Source organism: Notothenia coriiceps, unplaced genomic scaffold, assembly GCF_000735185.1.
Source record: "Notothenia coriiceps isolate Sejong01 unplaced genomic scaffold, NC01 NC01_scaffold00028441, whole genome shotgun sequence".
In the NCBI taxonomy this organism is placed as follows: Eukaryota; Metazoa; Chordata; class Actinopteri; order Perciformes; family Nototheniidae; genus Notothenia; species Notothenia coriiceps.
In genome coordinates, this window is record NW_011361142.1 from 119,599 (window position 1) to 140,768 (window position 21,170).

The window sequence follows — 21,170 nt, forward strand, 5'->3', positions numbered from 1 at the left end:
TTGTGTATATAGAAAATGTTTTAGATCTTTGAGTTCATCGCATGAAAAATGGGAGCAAAAACAAAAGTGTTGCATTTATATTTTTGTTCAGTGTATTTACAGCTTCTTTAATGTTTCATTACCTTTGGCTGCCTGAGACCACAAAGCCCCTGAAAAAAGAAACTCCAATATTTATTTCCCTTAAATGTCAATGCTTGTGTGTGTTATTTGCAGTAATGGCTGGTGGAGCCAGCAGTCATGGATCAAACAGCTTCTGTGCTCAGAGGTTAATTGTTATCGGGAAGTAAAGCCTTGGGTGTTTAGAAAACTTACTAAGAAATTCAATACGCTGGTTCCCTCAGAGGCAAGCTCTCCGCTCAAAGAGATGAAACCAAATGGTTTAGTGTGATTACACAGTCGGACCTAGGTGTGTGTGTGTGTGTGTGTGTGTGTGTGTGTGTGTGTGTGTGTGCTCATGTTCCTATGGACTTGGATGGCTTTATCATTCACAAATTGATTAGACAACTCCAACATTTTTGCAGACGGAATGATTGTTTTTAAGCAACACAATCATATTACAATTATTATGTTTGAATCTGGTTCCCATCGTGGGTGCATTATCTATTTTTCTGCCGGAGCTATTTTATTTAGTGACTTTCTTATTTGAACATAATACAGTTTTTTACTGTGGTCGAAAAGAAAATAAGCAATTTGAAAAAGGTAGCTCAAGCTCGAGGAACTTATGACGGCCGTCTTTCATTATTTTCAGACATTTCATAGACAATTATATCAATGAACAGATTAATTGAGAAATTCTTAACAGAAAAGTGAATAATTGTTATTTGCAGACCTGCAGCTCATCGAATAGGATATTTAAACCCTAGCAAAAAAACTATTTTCATGAGTTCACCAAACTTTATCTTTGGGACTGTTTATAGCGAAAAATGAAAGAAGGCAGACAGTTAGAGCGGGAAGGCTGAGATAAAGTCTGCTGGTTTTCTGACGAAGGCCGAGGCTATATCCCCGGCTCAGAGATATGTCCTGTAGATCCTGATGGACAGAAATTCAGGAAAAACTAAGTCTAGTCAGAGAGGCTTTTGCGTCCAACCTCAAAGCCTGCAGGGCTTAAACTGGGTTATAAGCCCAGCAGAAAACCTCCAGCAGGAGCATCGGCTGAGCATGCAGCGTCTCCTCTTTCATATTCCTCGTTAAATCTGCTGCCTGACTTTCTCCAGACAGTATCGATATTCCACGGAGTAAACAAGTCTTTGGGCATTCATTATTAACTTGGCAGCACTGGGGAGCAAACACTGCCTCTGATCGAGTGGATGAGGTGAGAAAACAGTAATTTAGGAGCCTGTGTAACAAACAGATATTCATTGGGGTGCTCTCGGATGACTTTTCAGCCTAGGGTACACAAAAGAAGACCGCATTATGTTTTTCTTCTCCAGATTGCAATGTCAATACTTCAGATGATTTGAAAAGGGATGTCAGGCCTTGCTAGATATGGTGGGAGTATCAAAACATCTGCAATAGAGAGGTAAAGGACACGTCAACCTTAGAAGCCCTGTATCTGAATCACAATACCTAACATTGTTGATCTTTTTTATTCAGTCTTTCAAAAGAAAATGTGCTCGGATTGGTGAAATCCATATGGAAGATTAAGTTGTCTGGCTATAAACTAGATGTTTTATTTTGTAAATATCAACCAAATTCAAATAAATCTTACTTTATGCAAGGGGGATTTTTTATGCCACTATTACACATCTGGAAAAAAGAACATGACCATGGAACATGTTATCATTTGCATTTTGGCTAACGAAATAGGGTTTCTCTTCCACAGGTGCAACTTCCTGTTGTGAAAATCACTTCCATCGGCATCTGAATATATTTATGTATAGATTTTGGCGGAATGCTGATAGTCTTTTATCTCCAGGCAGTGCTCTATCCTGAATGAACCATATTCTCATATACTAAGTACTGTTCAAATGATCCATGCACACATATACAGTTGTGGAAGTATTTGATTGATATATATGATGTGGAACATAGTAGACATCATATAAATCATCTCACAGCAATTGATAAAGCCAGTTATGCATCATTATTATTATTGCATCAAATGCGTGAAATATTACATGTATTTTGTTGACTCCAGCTTCAACTTGGCAGATGCAGTTCACTTATTTTCTTATTCTTAAACAAATTATTTCAGCCAATACTTTGGCACTCCATAACTTCAGCTTATTTTCAGCTACAGAAACCATTCAAATATTAAACTATTCAGCCTGTTCAGGAATCGATGGGAAACCTTCAACTTTTTCAAAATATTTCATGCTTTTTTAAAATATTCAGCTTTTTAAACTCTTTTTTTAACATGGAAGTCAATGGGAAGAACCTTCAAATCAGCCAATACTTTAGCTCTCCATAACTTCAGCTTACTTTCAGCTACAGAAACCATTCAAATATTAAACTATTCAGCCTTTTCAGCAATTGATGGGAAACTTTAAACTTTTTCAAAACATAACAGCTTGTTAAGTCTAGAGTGTTTGGATCTCAAAACAGAGTGCAGCATTGCTTGAAATTCTCCCCCAAAAATGTTTTAAACTTGCCATAATTCCCAAACCCTACACTCCTCAGACATATTTTTCCTGAAAAACGTAGGAAAACCTCTCCTAGGTTGGAAAATAAAATAAAAATTAAGAAAAAATATTAAACAAAATGCCTCTTGAGGGCATGAAGAGACAAAAAGTCCAGCTAGCTCCCAATTGATTCCCATGTCAAATTGTTCCGGATCTTTCTTCAGAACAGAGAGAAGTACACTTTAGACAAACTGCTCTCCTCTTCACATTTACCACACAAAACCCCCCAAAAAAACATGTATCAGTTCATTGGGGTTCCCTGATGCTCACGGTCTGTTTTTTTTATTTTAATTGGAGCCATAGTTTTTGAACAGGTGGCAAAATTGTCAGATATAATCCTCAATGCATTCTTAATGGGACTCAGTGCTGCAGTTGGTAAATCGTCATAACTCACACACAAACTGGAAGATTGACAATATAGTTGACTTTGACTTGACTTTGAACTGACAAAGGTCACTTTCTTGCAGCCCTCTTTTTAAATGAACAGAAATAAAATTGAGTCAAGGTTTTTTTTTTTTACTGGATAGTATTTGATCAATATTACAGTTATTGTATAATTCATTCACTAGTGTTGCAAGACTATTTTAAGCAGTCTTTATAGTGTGTTGCTCAAGTTTATGTAACACTAAACGTATTATCACCAATGAATAATTCATTGAATGAATCTAAGTTAAAACTAGTGTAATTTTGCATCTCTTCATGTTATTTTCATTATGTCTTTAAACAAAAGTTAAACAAATGTTGCACTCCAGTCATGTGTTGAGTACCGGTATTTCTTGGGGCATTTATACAAAATCAATGGTCAAAGAAGTTGCTTCTTAACTTGTTTCCGCATCACAATTATCCTAGAGAAGTTAGTCACACTTACATGGGATTTTTTTCAGCTCATTCATGAACTTGTCCTTCAGCTTGGAGAAGTCCTCGTCCTTCTCCCCGGTGCCCGGGCTGGTCATGTTGGAGCCGGCTATGGAGGCGGTGGTCGAGTCAGGCGCCGGCGCCGCCAGTGCTTCCCTCCGACCCTCGGTCATGGTGGTGGTGCTGGGCAGCCAGGCAGATACTGAACAGAGGAGGGAGGGGAAACAGAGTGGCTTAGATTTATTTTCCTTGCCGCTGTGACAGATGCATGTCAGAGGCAGAGTGTGTGAGCAGCTGCTGGCTCAGGCTGGGTAAACATCAGCTGGGGTCCAGGATGAATTGGCCAGCACGCTGAATTCAGAACAAAGCTACTCACTCATTGCTTAAACTCCAGATTAGCATCACAGAGCAAAGATAACATTATTATTTATTACTGTTGTACAACACAGGCAGTACATCCTGGCACTGCTACCGGCTTAATTGAAAATCGGGGCTCGGGGAAGTCAGTACAGTAAATAAGGTTTCAAGGAAAGGACGAGTACTATATCTTATCACACCCTGCTCTCTGCACACAGCAGGTGTGTTTACTTCACATTCAGGTGTTTTTGTGAGGGGGAAGAAGGAAACCATGTATCAGTAAAGTTAAACGGTGCTGTGTGTGTGTGTGTGTGTGTGTGTGTGTGTGTGTGTGTGTGTGTGTGTGTGTGTGTGTGTGTGTGTGTGTGTGTGTGTGTTTTTTTTACTATTTTGTGCACGCTTATCATCAATTCACAAAGAACATAAAGCTTCCACAATATGTCCATACTGCCTTAACAAAAAGGGTAACTATGACACTAAATACTCCATGGCATTATTGTTACGTGTACCCAAAAATAAACAGATAAATAACGTTTTTGTATTAAATGTCTAAACATTTTTGAAAACTAATCATCATAATGTCTGGATTTTTCTGAGCAGCGGTCCGTAATGCAAGGAGAGTAGAGTTAATATTTATCATTTATTGATTGATAAAAAAAGAAAAGAAAAACAGTTGGTGCCTCATTTTATTTCATACACTAATTAATTTGTTTTAAATCGATAGGCAAACTGTGTTAACAAGTATGTAATGAGAAAACAATACAAAAAAATAGTTGTAGCTATGTGTTTATAGCATTAAACAGCATGTTTGAAATTGGGAGGCTGAAAAAACATTTAATATACATATATATTAAAACTAATGATATTTACCTATAAAAAAATGTAATTGAAAAAGTACCTACAACAATTATGGCAATTAAACTACATAAATGACAGTTAGTAAACACAGGTCCTTTATTTCCCAGTGTTCTGTATTACTTAGTGTCGTTCACGCAGGACAGCCGGTTAAAGCTGCAGCATCGTGACAAATGTGTGCAGACACAAACTATTTATTGTCAACTCCTTCTGTGCATGTTGTAATTTGGCTCTGTCACCATAGCAATCTAAGTGGATAATAGCATACTAAAGTTGTGGAGTTCCACTAGTACACAGTGAAGGTAAAATGCCTGATTTGTCTCCTTTGGCGCAGTGCAGTACTCATTAAAGTTACATTTTCCCGTGAATAATATTGTTTGTTAGAGGGAATTGCATGGCAGAAAGGTAATTGAAAAATCTAAATGTTACCCTGAGAAGAGCCTCTAATGATATCCGTTTCTAAACCTCAAAGAGCCGAGCACAAAGTGTGTCGCCAGGTCATTCTCATATCATCTTTTTTTTTAAATGCGAGAAAAGAACGTTTCAGAGCTGAAATCCAATTCATTTGTGTGTGTGTGTGTGTCAATTTGTGTGAATATACCAGCAGAGATATGTACTGTCTCTTCATCATTTGTGCTCCTCAGACAAGTGTAGCTGTATCTGGAGACTTTCTTTCAGTTCTCCTGAATCCATGTAGACAAAGCTGGTGAAGAATGGATTGTTAGCTTCACAATGATCACTAGGGGGTGTTGGGGGTGGGGGGGGGATCTGTGTCTGCGTGGCGTATGACTTTTTTTCAAAACCTGTTCTGGGAAATCTAGGATACCACTGCTACTGCTGAGACTGGTGCCAGCAACAAAAGCAGTCAGTGGGTTTTTGAAACAAAGGGAACTCATTGGTGCAGAATTGATAGGCCATTGAATGCAGTGTATACAGTGAATACAATATATTGGAAGGAACTTCAGTCATTAAATTTCCAGATGGTGCCTAGTTTTTTTTAATAACCCTTTTAATGAATGTTCACCAGGGTGATACTTGTAAATGTCAAATATTATGCTGCTTTCATTTTGTCTAACAGAATAATCAAGTGGTCTCGTCCTGTTTAACTTACTAAATCATTTTCAAGGCTCTATGAGTGTAGAAATGTCACTTCAGCACACAGCTCCATTGAACTGAAACACTGTGTTTTTGGGAGAATCAGCATTTTGAAATAAAGTTGAAATCCCTTGTTTTTGGTGCTCAACTCTGCTAACATCTTTTCATGATAACTAGCTGCTGCTTCCCAACATACTGCGAGAGCTTACTGTATCACCGCGCTCTGCAGCTGTGATTTTTAACACTTCGCTAACACAACATCTCAGTCTGTCACCAACAGATATTTTTTTCAAACTGCTGCAACACATTCTTCCAGAGAGAGAAACACTACAGTAATGAAGAAATATAATCTTAGAAAGAAAAACTTAATAGTGATTTCGCTTTGTGTAAAGAGTGGCAATGAACCTTCTCCTGCCGTGAACAAAGCTGTCATTGGTTACCTCGGCCCTCTCAACCTCCCCCTTTGTTGCTCACACGCCTACGCATGTCCACGTTCACTCAGCCTCCCTTTGGACTCCCTTTGAAATGCTGCAAGGTTAGTGTGGGGGCTGAGCCATTGAAAGGCACGCTTGGCAATGACAGGGATACTTCAACACAGACGAGGACTTTTAGGGAGCACAATGATGCTCTGCAGAGTGCATGTGGGAGGCTTCCTCCATAGAAACATAATTGATCGTGCCGGGATGGGGGGGCGCACATAGGCTTTCACTCAATATTTCCTAACGAGCTTATGTCTGACATGAGGGATACAAATGCAAACATGGTAGTTCACTGAGCTTGTACAAAAATGTTTAATATAGGAGTAATTACCATGTAGAATGCATCAGGTTGTGGGGGCAAATTGTTATGTAAATGATACCATTTCCAGAGAATCAGAGACCTTTCGGAATGAGACGTGCATCTGACTTAAAATAATGCTCCAAGCTTTTTTCTTAAGGATCGTGTACGGCTGATGCGTCTCAATCTCCGAACAAAATGTCAAAGAAAGCGACGGCGTGTGTGGAGGAACACCCATGGAGTCGGTACGCTGCTCGCATCAGATCAGGCCTCGCACCAGGCATCACATCACCGGCGAGAATGAAACATTGTAATTCAGCTCATATTTGCACCTTAATGACTACTTGCCCCTTCACGCACAAGATGACAACTTACATATTATCTCCATTGTCTGCAGCAGCTCACAGCAGGCGGTCCATTTGAAGAGCGAGTGCATCAGAGCTTATTTATCTTTATGGTAGAACCTGACTGCCTCCTTGACCTTTTTACCTTTCAGAGAGTAGTCATCAGTATGTAATCATACCGTATATCCACTGCAACACTAATGTAAATGCCACTTTTATGACATACTTGGACGACAGCTTTGAATAATGTTTTTTTGTTGTTGCAGAAAATGGCTGTGCTTTCTTCTTACAGTTGCACTAGTACCTTCTTCTCTAATAATTAAATGTCGATTCTATCTTTAAACATAGTGAACTGTGGGTAGGGCTGCACAATTAATAGTATTTTTATCGATATTGCATATTCAAATAGCAGGAAACACAATATTTGTTGATGGCTAAATATGTTAAATACCATTCTGAAGTATCAAAGCCTATAAATCGTATTATACAGAATAAAGAAAACATATTTGTTACATATCAGCAATTTCGTCATCGCAATATAAGTCAAAATAGTAGGATTCGTTTTTTTCTTTTTATTTAACACATTTTGTTCATGCAGCCCTGTGTGGCAAAATGCCTATTTTAGAAAATAAATGATATACATTTAGTAGTCACTACAGTGGGAATTGATCCAACCCATCACAGTTATTCCACCTTCACTACGCTGTGTGACAAAATGCTGCCGCTTCCTTGCTTCCTATTTTTTGCTACGACCATCTCTCTGTAGGTGTGCCGCTCAGGTGCAAAGTCCCAACCCAATTACAGGACCGCCAGATGGCCCAGCGGGTCCCCAACCCCGCGGGGGAGGCAGGCACACAGCTCCCTCCTCTCACCTCCTTCCCTCTACCTTCCTCTGGTGCTCTCTCTTCCTATCTAACTAGGTCAGCTCCCTCCGTCTATCCTCCTGCTTTCTCCTCCATCATCCTTTCATGTTGCTTTTCCCCTTCCTTGGTCTCCTCCATCAATGGATCTCCACAGCCTTGTCAGTCATATTGCCAATTAGGACCATTTCTACAGAGTTTTCTTTTTAAATCAAGCTGATGGAGCGGTGCAGGAATGAGTCCTTTAACCCTCAAATGAGTTGGCATTAACCACATCTGATTCCCCCTTCTTGAAGCCTACGTTTAAACAGGTAAAAAACTAGTATATTGCAGCTCAAAATGTGTAAGCATCATAGACGTGTGTTTATCAAAGATCTTATTCTCTGCAATATTCCGAAGTCCAGTGGAAAAAAACATTGCTTTTCGTTGAGGGAGCCCTCGTGATGCTAACTCCAGGGTCAGCCTAGAAAAGTATGTCAGCCCTGCACCACTTATGGATCGATTGAGCACATTTGGAGATGTTGAAGATGCTCCCCCCTTGTTTTGAGCTCAGATTTGGACAGCATGTAGGTATCATGTGGATTGCTAAGCTCCTCACTGGTTCCACTTTTGGCTTATTTTCCAGTGTGCCGGGTGTTACATCTCACGCTGTTTGAGGAAGTAATAAACCTGCCAAAAATCAGCCCAACCGAGGTCTACTGCCCATTCCGTCACCAAACTCAATACATCCCATAGATCACAGCTGAACCGTGCTGTACAGTAAGGAGAGCCTAACACAGATGGCCTTTTGCCAATATAATGTCCCTCTTGTTATTTGATTGGGTTTCATGAGTTAATCACCGAGTAAATTACCAATTAAACCCATTTTATCAAGAATTATCTGCTAATTGTCGGGGAAAAAATGGTTTGGCAAACCAATTTATACCAATTGAGTTCATGAACAGGCACCAGAGGAACATCGGATTGAGTCAATAAGAAAAGTCTAATTTCATAAATAAGTTAAATATATTTATATACATTATATATATTTGTTGAAACGTTATTTTTTCGAGAAGCTGTTATCAAATAATTGAACCATTCTCTAAGTGAAGTAAGCAAATTGGTCATGTCAATGACTTCAGTAAAGGCGGAGTTTTTACTTTTTAAACAGGAGCAGACTCGCCAGTAGAGGGTCATTAATGTTTAGTCAAAGAAAAATCCAAAGAATGAAGAGGCTCACAAATGCTGCCGTAGTGCAGAGATCAACAGTCAGGATCAATAGCAGGGTTCTGACTAAAGAGTCAGACACAAATGAAGACTCTTCTCTGGACTCTATTACAGCAGCTGAAGTAAGTGCACATCTTTCCAGAATGAGTCCTTTGTATTCCGCTCACAATAATGACTTGCTAATGAAGTCATATAATGTGCTTTATGACACTAACCGTCTTGATTATTTACCGGTAAGTTGCCAAGAAATGTTAAACAATTTTTAGGTTTATTTACGGTTTAAAGAATGCTTATTTCTGTTTAAAGTATCCTCAGGAGGAAACGTAGGTAGGGCTTTTTTTAGATCTGGATAAAAGAATAATAATATAAAGGACACTTGTTTGATCCAAAGGGAGTGCTGGAAGTGTAATACCGATAAATGACACAACATTAACTCAAAGCAAATGAAAGCTTGAGATGCATGCACAATAGCGTGCTCGAACTGGGGAGATATTAAGCTGGTAAATTAGATTTAAAAAGTAAGTCCATGCTTTATAGACCATTTTATTATCCAACAATTATGACTCAAGTAATCTTTATTGAATGGGATTTTGTTTTGTATGTGTCATACATAGAAGTAGCCCTTAAAACTATGTGTACACGCGGTAAAACTATCTGTTATTGGTATAGCTTATCTGCGGTATATGCATGTGTGTATGTATACAGTATACAGTATATGTGTATGTTGCATGTTTGTATATGCATACTGTATGTATTACAAACAAATGTATTCATTTAACAACATTTCTGATGAATATTGGTGTTTGAGGCTCACTGGCAGTGAATATAGGGGACTATTTTAGTCATTGTTAGGGTTTTTCGGTGTTCTTTCTTTTTATCTTTGTACATATAAACAGTACAAACCATTGTCTCATTTGTATATGCATATATACATTTTGTTTACATTGCTAAATGCCAAACCTTGGTTATGCATTGTCGAAACTTAATAAAAAGATTATTGATCAGAAAACGAGGTGCTGTAGTTTATGGCTGAATTGTTAACGTGTTATAAAGGGTTCAGATCTTACCTCCTGTTGTTGAGAAGTGCTTGAATTATGAAGAGCTCCTTTTACATCTCACAAAAATATCAATGTTTTAACTGCTGTATTTTAAATTCAGTGTTAATTTAGATTACGGGCACATTTTAAATAAAATAAGAATAGAATCACTTGAAAAAGTCATTTTTTTCTCAGATTACAAGCAAACTACAAAAAGTTATGGACATTTCCAGATGGAGTGTTAAGTATTTGGCAAGTGCTTCCCTAATGGCAGCCCTTCGGTTAACCAAAGCTAAATCCAAGAACATGACTACGTTGTGCATTCAAATGTAGCTAATGAGTCTGTTGGATCAGCCTCGTAGAAAAAGCATTCACGTGTGAAGCCTCCACCTCGGATGAACTCTCAGATTCCTCTCCCTCTTTCCTGTCTGTTCTCTCTCCATCAGCAGCAGACCAATTGCCATTGCTGTATCACATGAACAAGACAAATACATCTTTTATGGAGTCTACTGGCAGCAAACACAAGCCACATATTAAACCTGCTCAGCCCAATGAACTGACAAGAACATCAGAGGCAGAAAACTCCAACTAGTTGAAATGATGAATGCAGTGGAAATCCTGACAGTGCTGCTACACTTTAGTAAAGTGCATGAGGAGGACAGGAGTGAGTGAACTGGAAAATTAATGAGTGGCTGTCAGTCCCCACCATCTGCTGGAAACTCATTTGCGAGAGGATTCCCAGACATTGTGGTCAACCATAAATACACACAAGGAGGGAGGCTTTTATGTATATAATAATAATAAGTCACGTAAAGGATTGTTAGGCGAGCTGCCTGCAGAGATAAAAGGAGGCAGAGGAGGCCCCGGGGCCACCTTTCCTTGTCCAGTGCAGCCTCTTTACTCACCTGGAGCCAATCTCAGGGGGTAATGGAACTGGAAAAAGTTATTAACCCCGCTTTGCAGCAAGGGCATGACGGCTCTATTAAGCCAGTGCACAAAGATTCCCCCATTTTCAATTACTGCTTCCAAAGCGCGGAGGAAAGTTAGAAAAAGAAGCCGGGGAGAGGGACTCAGGGGCCCCAGAACTCAGCGGCTCTTATCATCTACTCTTGTTATTTGTACAGAGGAGGTCTGACATACCGCCGAGTAGTTGGTGGATATGTTCGGTCTGTTTATATGACAAACATCGCACACCCACTGGAAAATGAGTCTGTTAGCCCGGGGCTGAATGAGAGGCAGTGCAGCAGAGAGGAGGGTGAAGAGTAGAGGAGGTGAAGAGTAGAGTAGAGTTCATACTTTGGGATGCTGAATCTGGCAAAAAATCATGTTTCTATGATTAAATCAATATTGAGACTAGGGCTGCACAATTTAACAGCAAAGTTATTGAAGTCACAATTTATTTTAACTGTATTCAAATTGATATTTTTACCTAATATTTATTTATTAATAAAAAATCTTCTTCATTAATGTTTTTGTTGTTGCTTTTTTTATTTATCATCCATTTTTGAGCTGCGAGGTGTAATTGCCCTCAGGGGGATGAATAAACCTATTGTTTAATGAAGGGTAAAAAGACACACGAAGCGGGCACTTTTCCAATTATTTCATGGGATAAATAGGGTTTCTATTTTGTGATACAACATCATTATTCCTTCTCAAACCATTGCTACACTTCCAGATTCCAATCTAGTGTTACGTGTCTTTTAGTCTTACATTAACTGATTTTCTATCAAAAAAGCAAAGCCTTCAGCAAAGAAGAGAACATATTTCACAATCTAAACTCATTTCATTTAAACATTTAGCTTAGGTTAGCCTTCAAATGCACATTACTTACAATTCACTCACTCAGCAACTGCTGGGGATCTGTACGATCTTCTTTCACTACAGCTACTGGCTCTTTTTCTGTTTCCCATTACAGATACAGTTTGAAGGATGTTAAAAAACCCACCTCCCACATTTAGCGACTGTTAGCCCTGGTTGCGTGCTTAGTTTGCAGCGAGGCTGGAGGGGGCAGCGGGGAGGGGGTCGAGGGTCGGGGCTAATATAGCAGTGCCTGGGGAGTGGTGTCTGTTGGAATCAGTCTGATGTAGAGGCGAGGCCAGGGGCCATGCTGCGACTACTGGTAGGTGAGTCATACCCGTAAAGGGAGGCTATTTGGGGTTTTAACGTTCAAGGACTGACCCTTAGAGCAGGGCAATAGACTCCAAGGGGCTTTAGAGACTACTTCATTCTGTAAATAATCTCTCATTTATATATCGGTTCATCTATTTGTCATAAGAAAGGATAATGTTTTTGAGTACATGCTCATGTACAGCATCGCTTTGATCTAATTTACCTTCTTAAGCTTCCTGCCCACTCTTTCACGCCTGCCTCTGCAGAACCTGCCCCCCGCGGGGCACTGCCACAGATATCCACACTGACACGTTTTATCAAGGCAAATAATCAGGAGGGGAATTATTCTGTGAAGTTGGGACTTATACAAAAGGCAGCAACTAATAGAATACTAAAGGTCATTAGTGTTAAGTAATGTTTGAGCGATTTAATATCTCTTATATGAATGTATCTAAATGTAAACAGCCTTAAGGTTTATCTCCCAAAAAATATATTCGTATTAACGTGCAAAGCTGTCTGCCCATAACCGATAAGAGTTAAGACAGTGTGCTTTGGTATGCAAGGTCGAGGAGATACCGATTTTCATGACTAGGATTTGTGGAGCCATCGGAATGACTCATTTTGAGATAAAGATGTTTATTGCTGACCCTGTTAAGGATACATGGGGACAGGGAATGGGTGTACTTCAGTATCGATGGTGCCTTCAAATGCGACTGCATACTTGTATTTGCTTGTATTGTATATTTTCAGTTTCTCCTTGGCCAAGCCTTTTAATTGAACTACTCAGTATCGTCATCAGATCCAGTTTCTCACAATTCATCGTTGTTTCACAAATGAGTCCCCACATTACAAATAAAGACTTTCTGTAAATGTTTGTAGATCTGGGAAATGTCCATGGAGAGGAAGTGGGAGGTTTTGTTTCCTGTTCCTTGTTTCCTCGGTTACAGTTGACGTAGCAGATGGAGCCGCTGCACGTCCCTACTTGTCGACATAGCCCTTAGTCATTGTCTACGGAGTCCATGTCAAAAGACACGTCCCTAGAGCTGTTCAAGTTCTCAAACAGACGGTCCTTCAAGTGCTCTTTCCAGACACTTGGCAGCTGACCTTTTAATTCTGTTCAGAGTGTGGAGTGTGTGCAGTTTACTGATGATGTTGTCTTGAATTGGCGCAAACAAGAAATGGAAAAGCAACGGGTGAGTTAGTGGATGAATAAGAGCTGTCTCATCTGATTTGTCTCTGGATAAAAGTGATTCAAAATACATGTAATTTTGTTCTGGGATTGATTATGAATGCAGACGCAGGCACATTCTTTAGAAAGGCTTTGTTGCTGCGCACTTCACAATATTACAACAATGATGGGGGGAGGACATAAGGACTTTAAGCATAGTTTGAACAACTGACCATTTTGCTATTGGAGAGATTACCATGTGTATAAAGTAAGTTTCGATATGTTTTGGTCTAAAGTTGAGGTTCTTGTAAAGTATCATCTTTTGAAAGTTAAATTGTGAAGTGATTCTAAATGCAACAGGAAGCATTATTTGAAGCTTTGTAGAGGCATCTCATCCAACAGTTTCCCATGGTCTGATAAACCTTTTCCTGCAGTAGCCAAAAAACACATTTGAACTTTTACTGACATTTTCAGGGGAAAAAACTACGTATCCACTCCTTATCTGATTTCCTACTTAAAAGGGGAATGAAGTGAGTATACAGAGTATATGCTGAGAGGCTAAACTTCACGGTATCAGACCCTAATTCAGTTTGGGTGATTTCCGAGGTCACCAAACATCAGCATTCGTATTCAGAGTGATGGAATAAATCAGCTCGGGAAGATATTCTTCACCACAAACACATACTTCCTGACTCTAATTGACACTTGCAACAGATTGGTGATCGGATTTCACATTTGAGTCACAGCATCCATGAAACCCATACTTTTGAATATGCACACAATCACACAACACCCACAACTGACAGGTTGCTAAGCCCATAAAGGTGTCATAGAGTGATGCGAGAGTGTGATTAGAAGGTGGCAAATAATTCAGCTTCTGAAATAACAGTCGAAGTGTCACCGATCTGCCATTTTAAGCAGATGTGAATAGATAATGTCGGCACAATGGGGGAGAATGAGATGATTAGGCTGATAACGCTTTATATGCTAGCTTTCACATTGGCATTCTGACTTAAACCCATAATTCATGCATCTCCTCATGTTGCCTGTCTCCTCGCACACTTTGATGTTTTCCCTTTCTCCTTGTCCGTCCATTAGAGAGCATTTTCCCCATTGGGTATCCTTTCATACGCCTACAGGCTCTCCAATATTTAATGGATGGAAATTGAGGATTTGTATCCACTCTTAGCCATCACACATGAACACAGCACAGCACACACAGTGAAACGAGTTTAGAACCATCCATGTAATATGAGCAATGGGCAGCTTTTATATAAACATAGAGGCTAATTGGCAAACTGGAACTGTACTTCGGGGAGCATTCGGGGACCTGAACAACCAACCTCCAAAAGCCAGGTCCCCATGGACGGACCTACTGTTGTCTCAATGTCCAACTAGCTTAATAATTGTCATGAAATAAAAGTAAGCTGTGCTCTTTGTATCAGCAGCACAAACTGACAACAAAGGTACCTGATGAATATCCAGTGAGAGGCATTTGACCTTTGAAAGAGGCAGCACAATAAAAGATGCCATCATTTTCTATCTTTGAACCCGAGTGAGCTGTCAGATTGGATCTTGCTGGCACTATCATTTAACACAACGTGCGTCCCTCAATCATTCTCCACAGTGCCATGGTGGCCTGAAGAGTGAGACTCAACTCGTCGGCAGTCGTGGCAGTTTGATAGATAACATTGTGAGGGTGACATTGAAACAAACAGGCATTGTGACCGACAATCGTTCAGCCGATTGTTTGCCATCGCAGACACTGCATTAGCATGACTTTAGATTTTCTGGAGAAACTCTGTCATTTACAAGGATCTTTTATCGCCGTGACCACAGGTTGTGAAGAGCTCCAGTGGTACAGAAAGACGGAGCATGAAGGGGAAGAGAGCAAAAAGACAGATGTGTCTGTATATTTCATTCTCTGATATATCATCATCTCCATAGCTCAGAGATGGGCTATGGCATATTTGTTATGGGGCTTTAGCTACAGAAACCTCCATATGGCACACACTCGTGAGGCAAACTTGATACCATCAAAGAGATTTCTTTCCCTGCAAGTATCAAGTCTGTAGAATGGGATACGATGCAGGCATATCAAGACAGCCCACGGAATTGGGTTGAAATTGCTCTTGAATAATACAGTCTGCGGCCATGAAAGTGAGATATGGAGACGGAGCACTAAAATGGATTTCTGCCGATATACAGAGGGTAGACATGTGAAAATATGATCGCTGCCTGCATGCTTTCAAGAGGTGTAAAGTTGACCCTTGATAGCTCTTTTTTTTCTCCAAGCACACAAGGTCGGCTGGAACCAATCACTATTGTTCGGTATATAAAAACAGTGCAATTTGATATCTTAAATTGCTTAGAACAAACCAATTCACATTGTTATACAGTCACGTGAAACTAGCGAAACCTGGCATTTGAGAAGGTCAAACAGCTTGAAAGTTTGGATCTTCTGCTTTAAAAACGACTTTAAAATATATTTACGTGACTATTATAACTGTTGTTGTTAATGAATTGCCTGATCCTTTCAGCTTAACCTGGGATTTTACATGCAAAGCCTTTTCTTTGAGCTTTCTCTCGCCTCTAATGTAGACATAAGGGTGCAACGCTTCAGACAACTAACCTCTAACCCACTTGGAGACATACTCATCATGATCTCAGTTTAAGCAGACACAAGACTCCAACCCAAACATCTGGTATGGTAGTTCCTCCAGGAAACAGCCCACATGATAATTATCTCTGCTGGCTGAGTCCGAGACGTCCATGCTGCCCATGTCCTTTCAACGCTTCACTGACTTCTGCTTCTGCATGGTCCTGTGATTAAAGTAAATGAGGTCTGTGGGGTTGGATTTGTTTTTAAAATCAAGACGGACAGTTTTAGTAATCATCAATTAACTGAGTGTGTTTTTGATATAATATGATCCCTAAATCTGTTATTTTTTCTTTATGGGGAGCTGTCCTTGGTGCTGAAGAGGCTGCAGAGAGGCTTCTCCGGTGAGGAAAGTGATCTTCAGCTGGAGCAAAACATACTGAATGGAGCTAAATGACCATCGTATTTTTCTTTGTTGTCACGGTAACTTAACACTAACAAGCAGTTCGATGTAAGGGAACAGCTTTTATCAAGTAACCCAGAGTTATGATTTATGTTTTACTGTTGAGGAAAGACGCTCTTCATACTTAACAAAGACAGACATGTGACATCGTGACAAAATAATTGAAAAAAGACTAATTAATGATGACTGTTTTGTGATTTAAACATCTTGAGGGCTAATCAAGTTAATATTTGGTAGAAGCACATTTCTACATGGCTATATCCTGTAGAATAAACAACTTGTTGAGAAGTGAAAATTAGCAATTTAAGGATAAACCCTTTGCGATTGAACCCTGTCGTTTTCAGTGGATCCTTAGACACAACATACATAAACATGAACAAACAACAAGTAATGATCCCACATTATAAGAAGGGTGGAAAACAGTATAAATATTTCAGTTAGAACAGCTCTTCTCCTTCCAAGAATGTTTCAGCAGCCATTTACAAAGTTGTGACTTTGTTTGGCTCTGCCAGCTCAGTTACACAACACTTGAGATGAATCCTGCCTCCAGAGAAACCCTGCCACAGAATTTGGAAGTAAGTAAACTCTGATCTGCGTAACTTTGCAGAGAAAAGTGCATCCGACACACCTCCCTGTCACAGTGGATCAGGCCCCGGTCCCAGAACCACAGACACATCCTATTTCACTGCACGTCTCAATTCAAAGCAGGCTTTTGAATCCTCCACCTCCCCCCACCAGTGAAAACCTCCCTGTCATGGCTTCTCATGAGTCTCTGACTTTACCTTTCCCACGTCTATAGCCGCTCCATCAACACCTTTCTCTAGACTAATAACAAACATGAACACATGGATTCAAATCACTTGCTTGCTCATTGAGATGCAGAACACAACCTTTCACAGATGACGAACTTGATGAGATGCCTAACAGATGCTGCAAACGCTTAAGCCTTTTGTCTCCATACTTAAATCCAGAGCAGAACTATGAACCACTCTGTAAAGTCAACGTGCTGAGGATTAAAGGAGAACATTAAAAATGCTTAGTGTTCAGGGCAAAATCAACAATTTTGAGTTTTAGGGGGAAATGTGGTTAACACTGATGCATATTCATTGCATATCCAGGTGGGGAACTTTACAAACTGACCTTCTTGAGGCTTTGAAGCCAAACGTATCAGATTCCAATTTGAAAACTGTCTTTTTCACCACTTAGTACTTTTTCAAGGGGGTTTCGGGACCCCCTTGAAAACGAGATGGTGCATCTCAAGGGGTTTATCCCAACGAAGAAACATTTCTATATATAGATCAAAATAGAATAAGGCCTGATTTAAGCCAAAAAACGCAAATCACCATGACTTTGTTCCATATAATTACAACTGATACAGAATTAAAATGTGTTTCTGTTGGATCTCAGCTCTAATTACAAGAGAAGTGGAGTTGTACGTAACAGATTGTTTAATGCAGTTTGAAGAGACTAAAGCTAAAGACAACATCATGCAGGTGCGTCTCCAGTGACGACTCTTACATTGGCAGTAGAAGTGTAATTCCTATTGATCCGAGTCTGATTGAACAGCTCAGTGACTGGGGTCTTTGGCTGGAGGAGTGAGTGCCCCCTGAGGGAGATAAACAGGGCTGCAGACACAGAGTGACAGAGCTGCTGCACTATCATGGCACAGGGAGGAAAGAGGAAGCCTTTTCCTCTGCTCAGCTCGGATCACACAGGGCTGACTCTGGACTTGTACTGAGTCTGAAGGGAACTGGCTCGGAGGGAGGGACATGCCTCTGAGAGCAATTAGGGGGCCAATTACTTTCTTCTTATGGAGGACGGCATGTCAGGGCTCGCCAGCTTCAGTGTGCGATTCTTCCTGACAGCCGTCCCCGGCAACAATCTACACTGACGCTTTCCATTTTCCCGACTCTGGGTAGGAAGCGCTGCAGCTGGAAAAACTCTAAACAACAACACAAAGAGGAAGTCTAGAGGGGATGCTAATCCACCACTATCAATGCGTTTGGCAGCTCCCCAGGATGCACTGAATAGATCTATAATGAGGAAATGAAGCATAAGCAAAAGCAGTCAATTGTCTTTAGCTGTTTACCACCCTGTCAGTTTTGGCCTGATTTGTCTAAATGTCTTATTAAAATCAGGACACTTGAACATTTTAATTTAATTAACTAAGCATGGGTGCTATTTGATAATACAAATTATGAGACGTGACAATGTGAGGCAGGGTGTGCTGCTGTGATAATTCTTATTTTTGGTAAACAGCAGGAGATTTGGGAGGTGGAGCTGCATGGAGGGATATGTTCCCAGTGAGACGTCTCAGCAGAGAGCCAGTTTGGCACCAGCTTAATGCCAGTCAGCCTCCACTGGGCAAACAGTTGTGTCATTCAATTGGGGCCCAATCGGATCAGACAGAGAAGAGGCCGGCACACCGCCGCCACACAGAGCCAAACTCAAGGGCCCAGCGGAGATTAGAGCACACAGAAACACGCCGTCCAAACCCTCCCTGCTGGTCCCCGATTGACAGGACTCGTGTGGCGACAGCATTAGGCTGCAAAGTAGCATTAAAATGACACTTTCACACACATTCCTTTTCACTTTTCAAGGTCTGAAAACTAAATTGTCTAACTTTTCCAAACTCGCAAGTACATTCTGAAATCATTAAATAAAGACAGTGAGGCATTCTTAATGATCACATATTTGTATAAGTCCCGAGAGTCTATTTTAATGTCCCCGGAGTCTTTTCTTAAAAAAGCATCTGCTTATTAAACACCCTCATCTTGGAATAATCCACAAGGCAGAGTTTATTAAGGGCCATAGGCATTCAAACACTGCATTCAACAAACAATTGTTGACTGTAACTTAATTTGACCAAGCAAGGCTATCTTTTCTTCGTTTTGTTTCTGTTGTTCGGGTAGTGTTTTATTCTCTACATGTCCTTGTTATAATCTGACTGTGTGTTTTCATGTTAGCAATTGACGCTGCGATTCGGCCATGTCTCTCTCTAAATAATGTGTCTCTAGAGATTCCTCAGTTAAATCAAGATCAAATGAATAAACTAATTATTTCTGACAATACCGCCGCTGCTGCTCATGCTCAGCTTAAACCTGCTCTAGTTTCTTAGTTCTCATACCAGCCAATGGTCACTCTTGCCTTGTGTATTGATATGTTTTAAGTCAATGTGCTACTGTTTGTATTTCTCCCTATAGCCCTTAGGATAGGATTACTGTGCACCACCAGAAGCAGCAATGCACCTATTATTCCTATAACCACGTATGAACAAAATACAGCTCCTCTAATGTTTGTCTGACATAATGAATAATACATATTCATTCAACTGTGAATAACAGGCATGCATGCATTACTTCCATTTCTTGAATACACAGCACTAAGCATAATAGCCGTATAGCTTTCCAACCCTTTTATATAAAGGCACAGACAACAACAATTATGGGAATATAAAGTGCATTTAAACTGCTGTTATTAAATATGTATTTTCACCCTCAGGTTTCTCCGATTCTTACATTTCTTTCTCCAACATTTGTTTAATTAACAACACATGCTCTCTCCACCCCCGTCACGCTCTGAATACGAGGCTGCAGCTCCCTTTTCTCCTCCTCCCGTCAGCCTGAGAGCTTGTTAACTCACATCTCGCTGCGTTCGAACCTGTCCAGCTCCACCAGGGGGACCCTGGAGTACATGAATGAAGGGACTGGTTTGCTGCAGGCAGAGCTGAAATTGGTCCATTACGGAGCTCCATTTGAGATCGGTGTAGGAGGGAGTGGCAAGGCCAAGCGCTAAAGGGTTTTCCCTTTTTTTGCTTTCTTCTTTCTCTTCCATTTGTAGTCTGAGCACTACATGTTACACATTGTGACCGCCAGGCCTACAGTCAACGTTTGGGAACATGATGCAGGAGAATACTTTATTGAATATTCGTTAATAATCAATAAATTATCACATGCATCATGTTGAAAAACTCAAGGTATGGATTTTTTTCCACACCTCTAGTATGAAAGTATGACAAATGAAAGGTACCTGTAAGAGCCATTTAGGCACATTATTTTATGGTAATGAATTATGGTTTTGTGAGCCAATTGAATAACTATGAATTATTATTATTATACTGTTTTTGAAATGTGTTATCTTGCTCATGGACAGCTCTAGTTTATGTTTTGTTATTATTTACAGAAAGCAATCGTATGGGCGTGCTCAGGTATAAATGACGCTGCCATCATGACACAGCAGGAAGTCTAGAGAGGAAGTTGGAAAAAGTGTTTGACCGCACACATCCATAAGACCGAGGGATCTTGTTTGTTTATTTGTTTAAATACCGTGCAAATATTGCACGTCGGCAGTGGGCCGCCAGCTGATCCACTGAACCTCTCAATAAAGCACCTGAATGGAACGAGCAAGTATCTGACTTCTTGAATATACGCGAGTCAATACTCAAACTCGCCTCCTAGACTAAGTGGCCTTTGAACATTTATATTCTTTTGGACAATTGGCCACTACAGTCCAGACTAAACAGAAAGCAGGGTAGGTCATCGCACTTGCTCGCTGCTTAATGATCCCTTTAAAAGCTTCACTTTGGGGGGTTTGTATAAACACATTCTGCTGAATGTAGACCAACACTTTGCTGTCACTGAAATTAATGGACAGCGAGGCTTATGTAATATCCGTCCTTTTGTGTCAAAACACACACAGTTCAGAATAATTGCCCTGCGTGCCTCCACCTGTGTTTATACTGAGAGCACAATACTTTTCTTTGATACATTTTTCATCAACCCGCCCTCCACCCCACCCGCTGGAAGGCTTTGTGGTAAATGTTGA

The 21,170-nt window shown here is 40.3% G+C and overlaps 1 protein-coding gene across 1 annotated transcript in view; it reads right to left on the bottom strand.

Moving 5' to 3' along the window:
* Positions 1 to 3,708, bottom strand: part of syt1a (synaptotagmin Ia) — a 45,944-nt gene extending 42,236 nt beyond the window's left edge. Inside the window, exon 1 of the mRNA XM_010785934.1 lies at positions 3,490 to 3,708. Within this exon, the coding sequence (XP_010784236.1) occupies positions 3,490 to 3,649 (160 nt within the window). The 5' untranslated portion in view covers positions 3,650 to 3,708. The remainder of the gene's footprint in view (positions 1 to 3,489) is intronic.
* Positions 3,709 to 21,170: the final 17,462 nt, after the last annotated feature.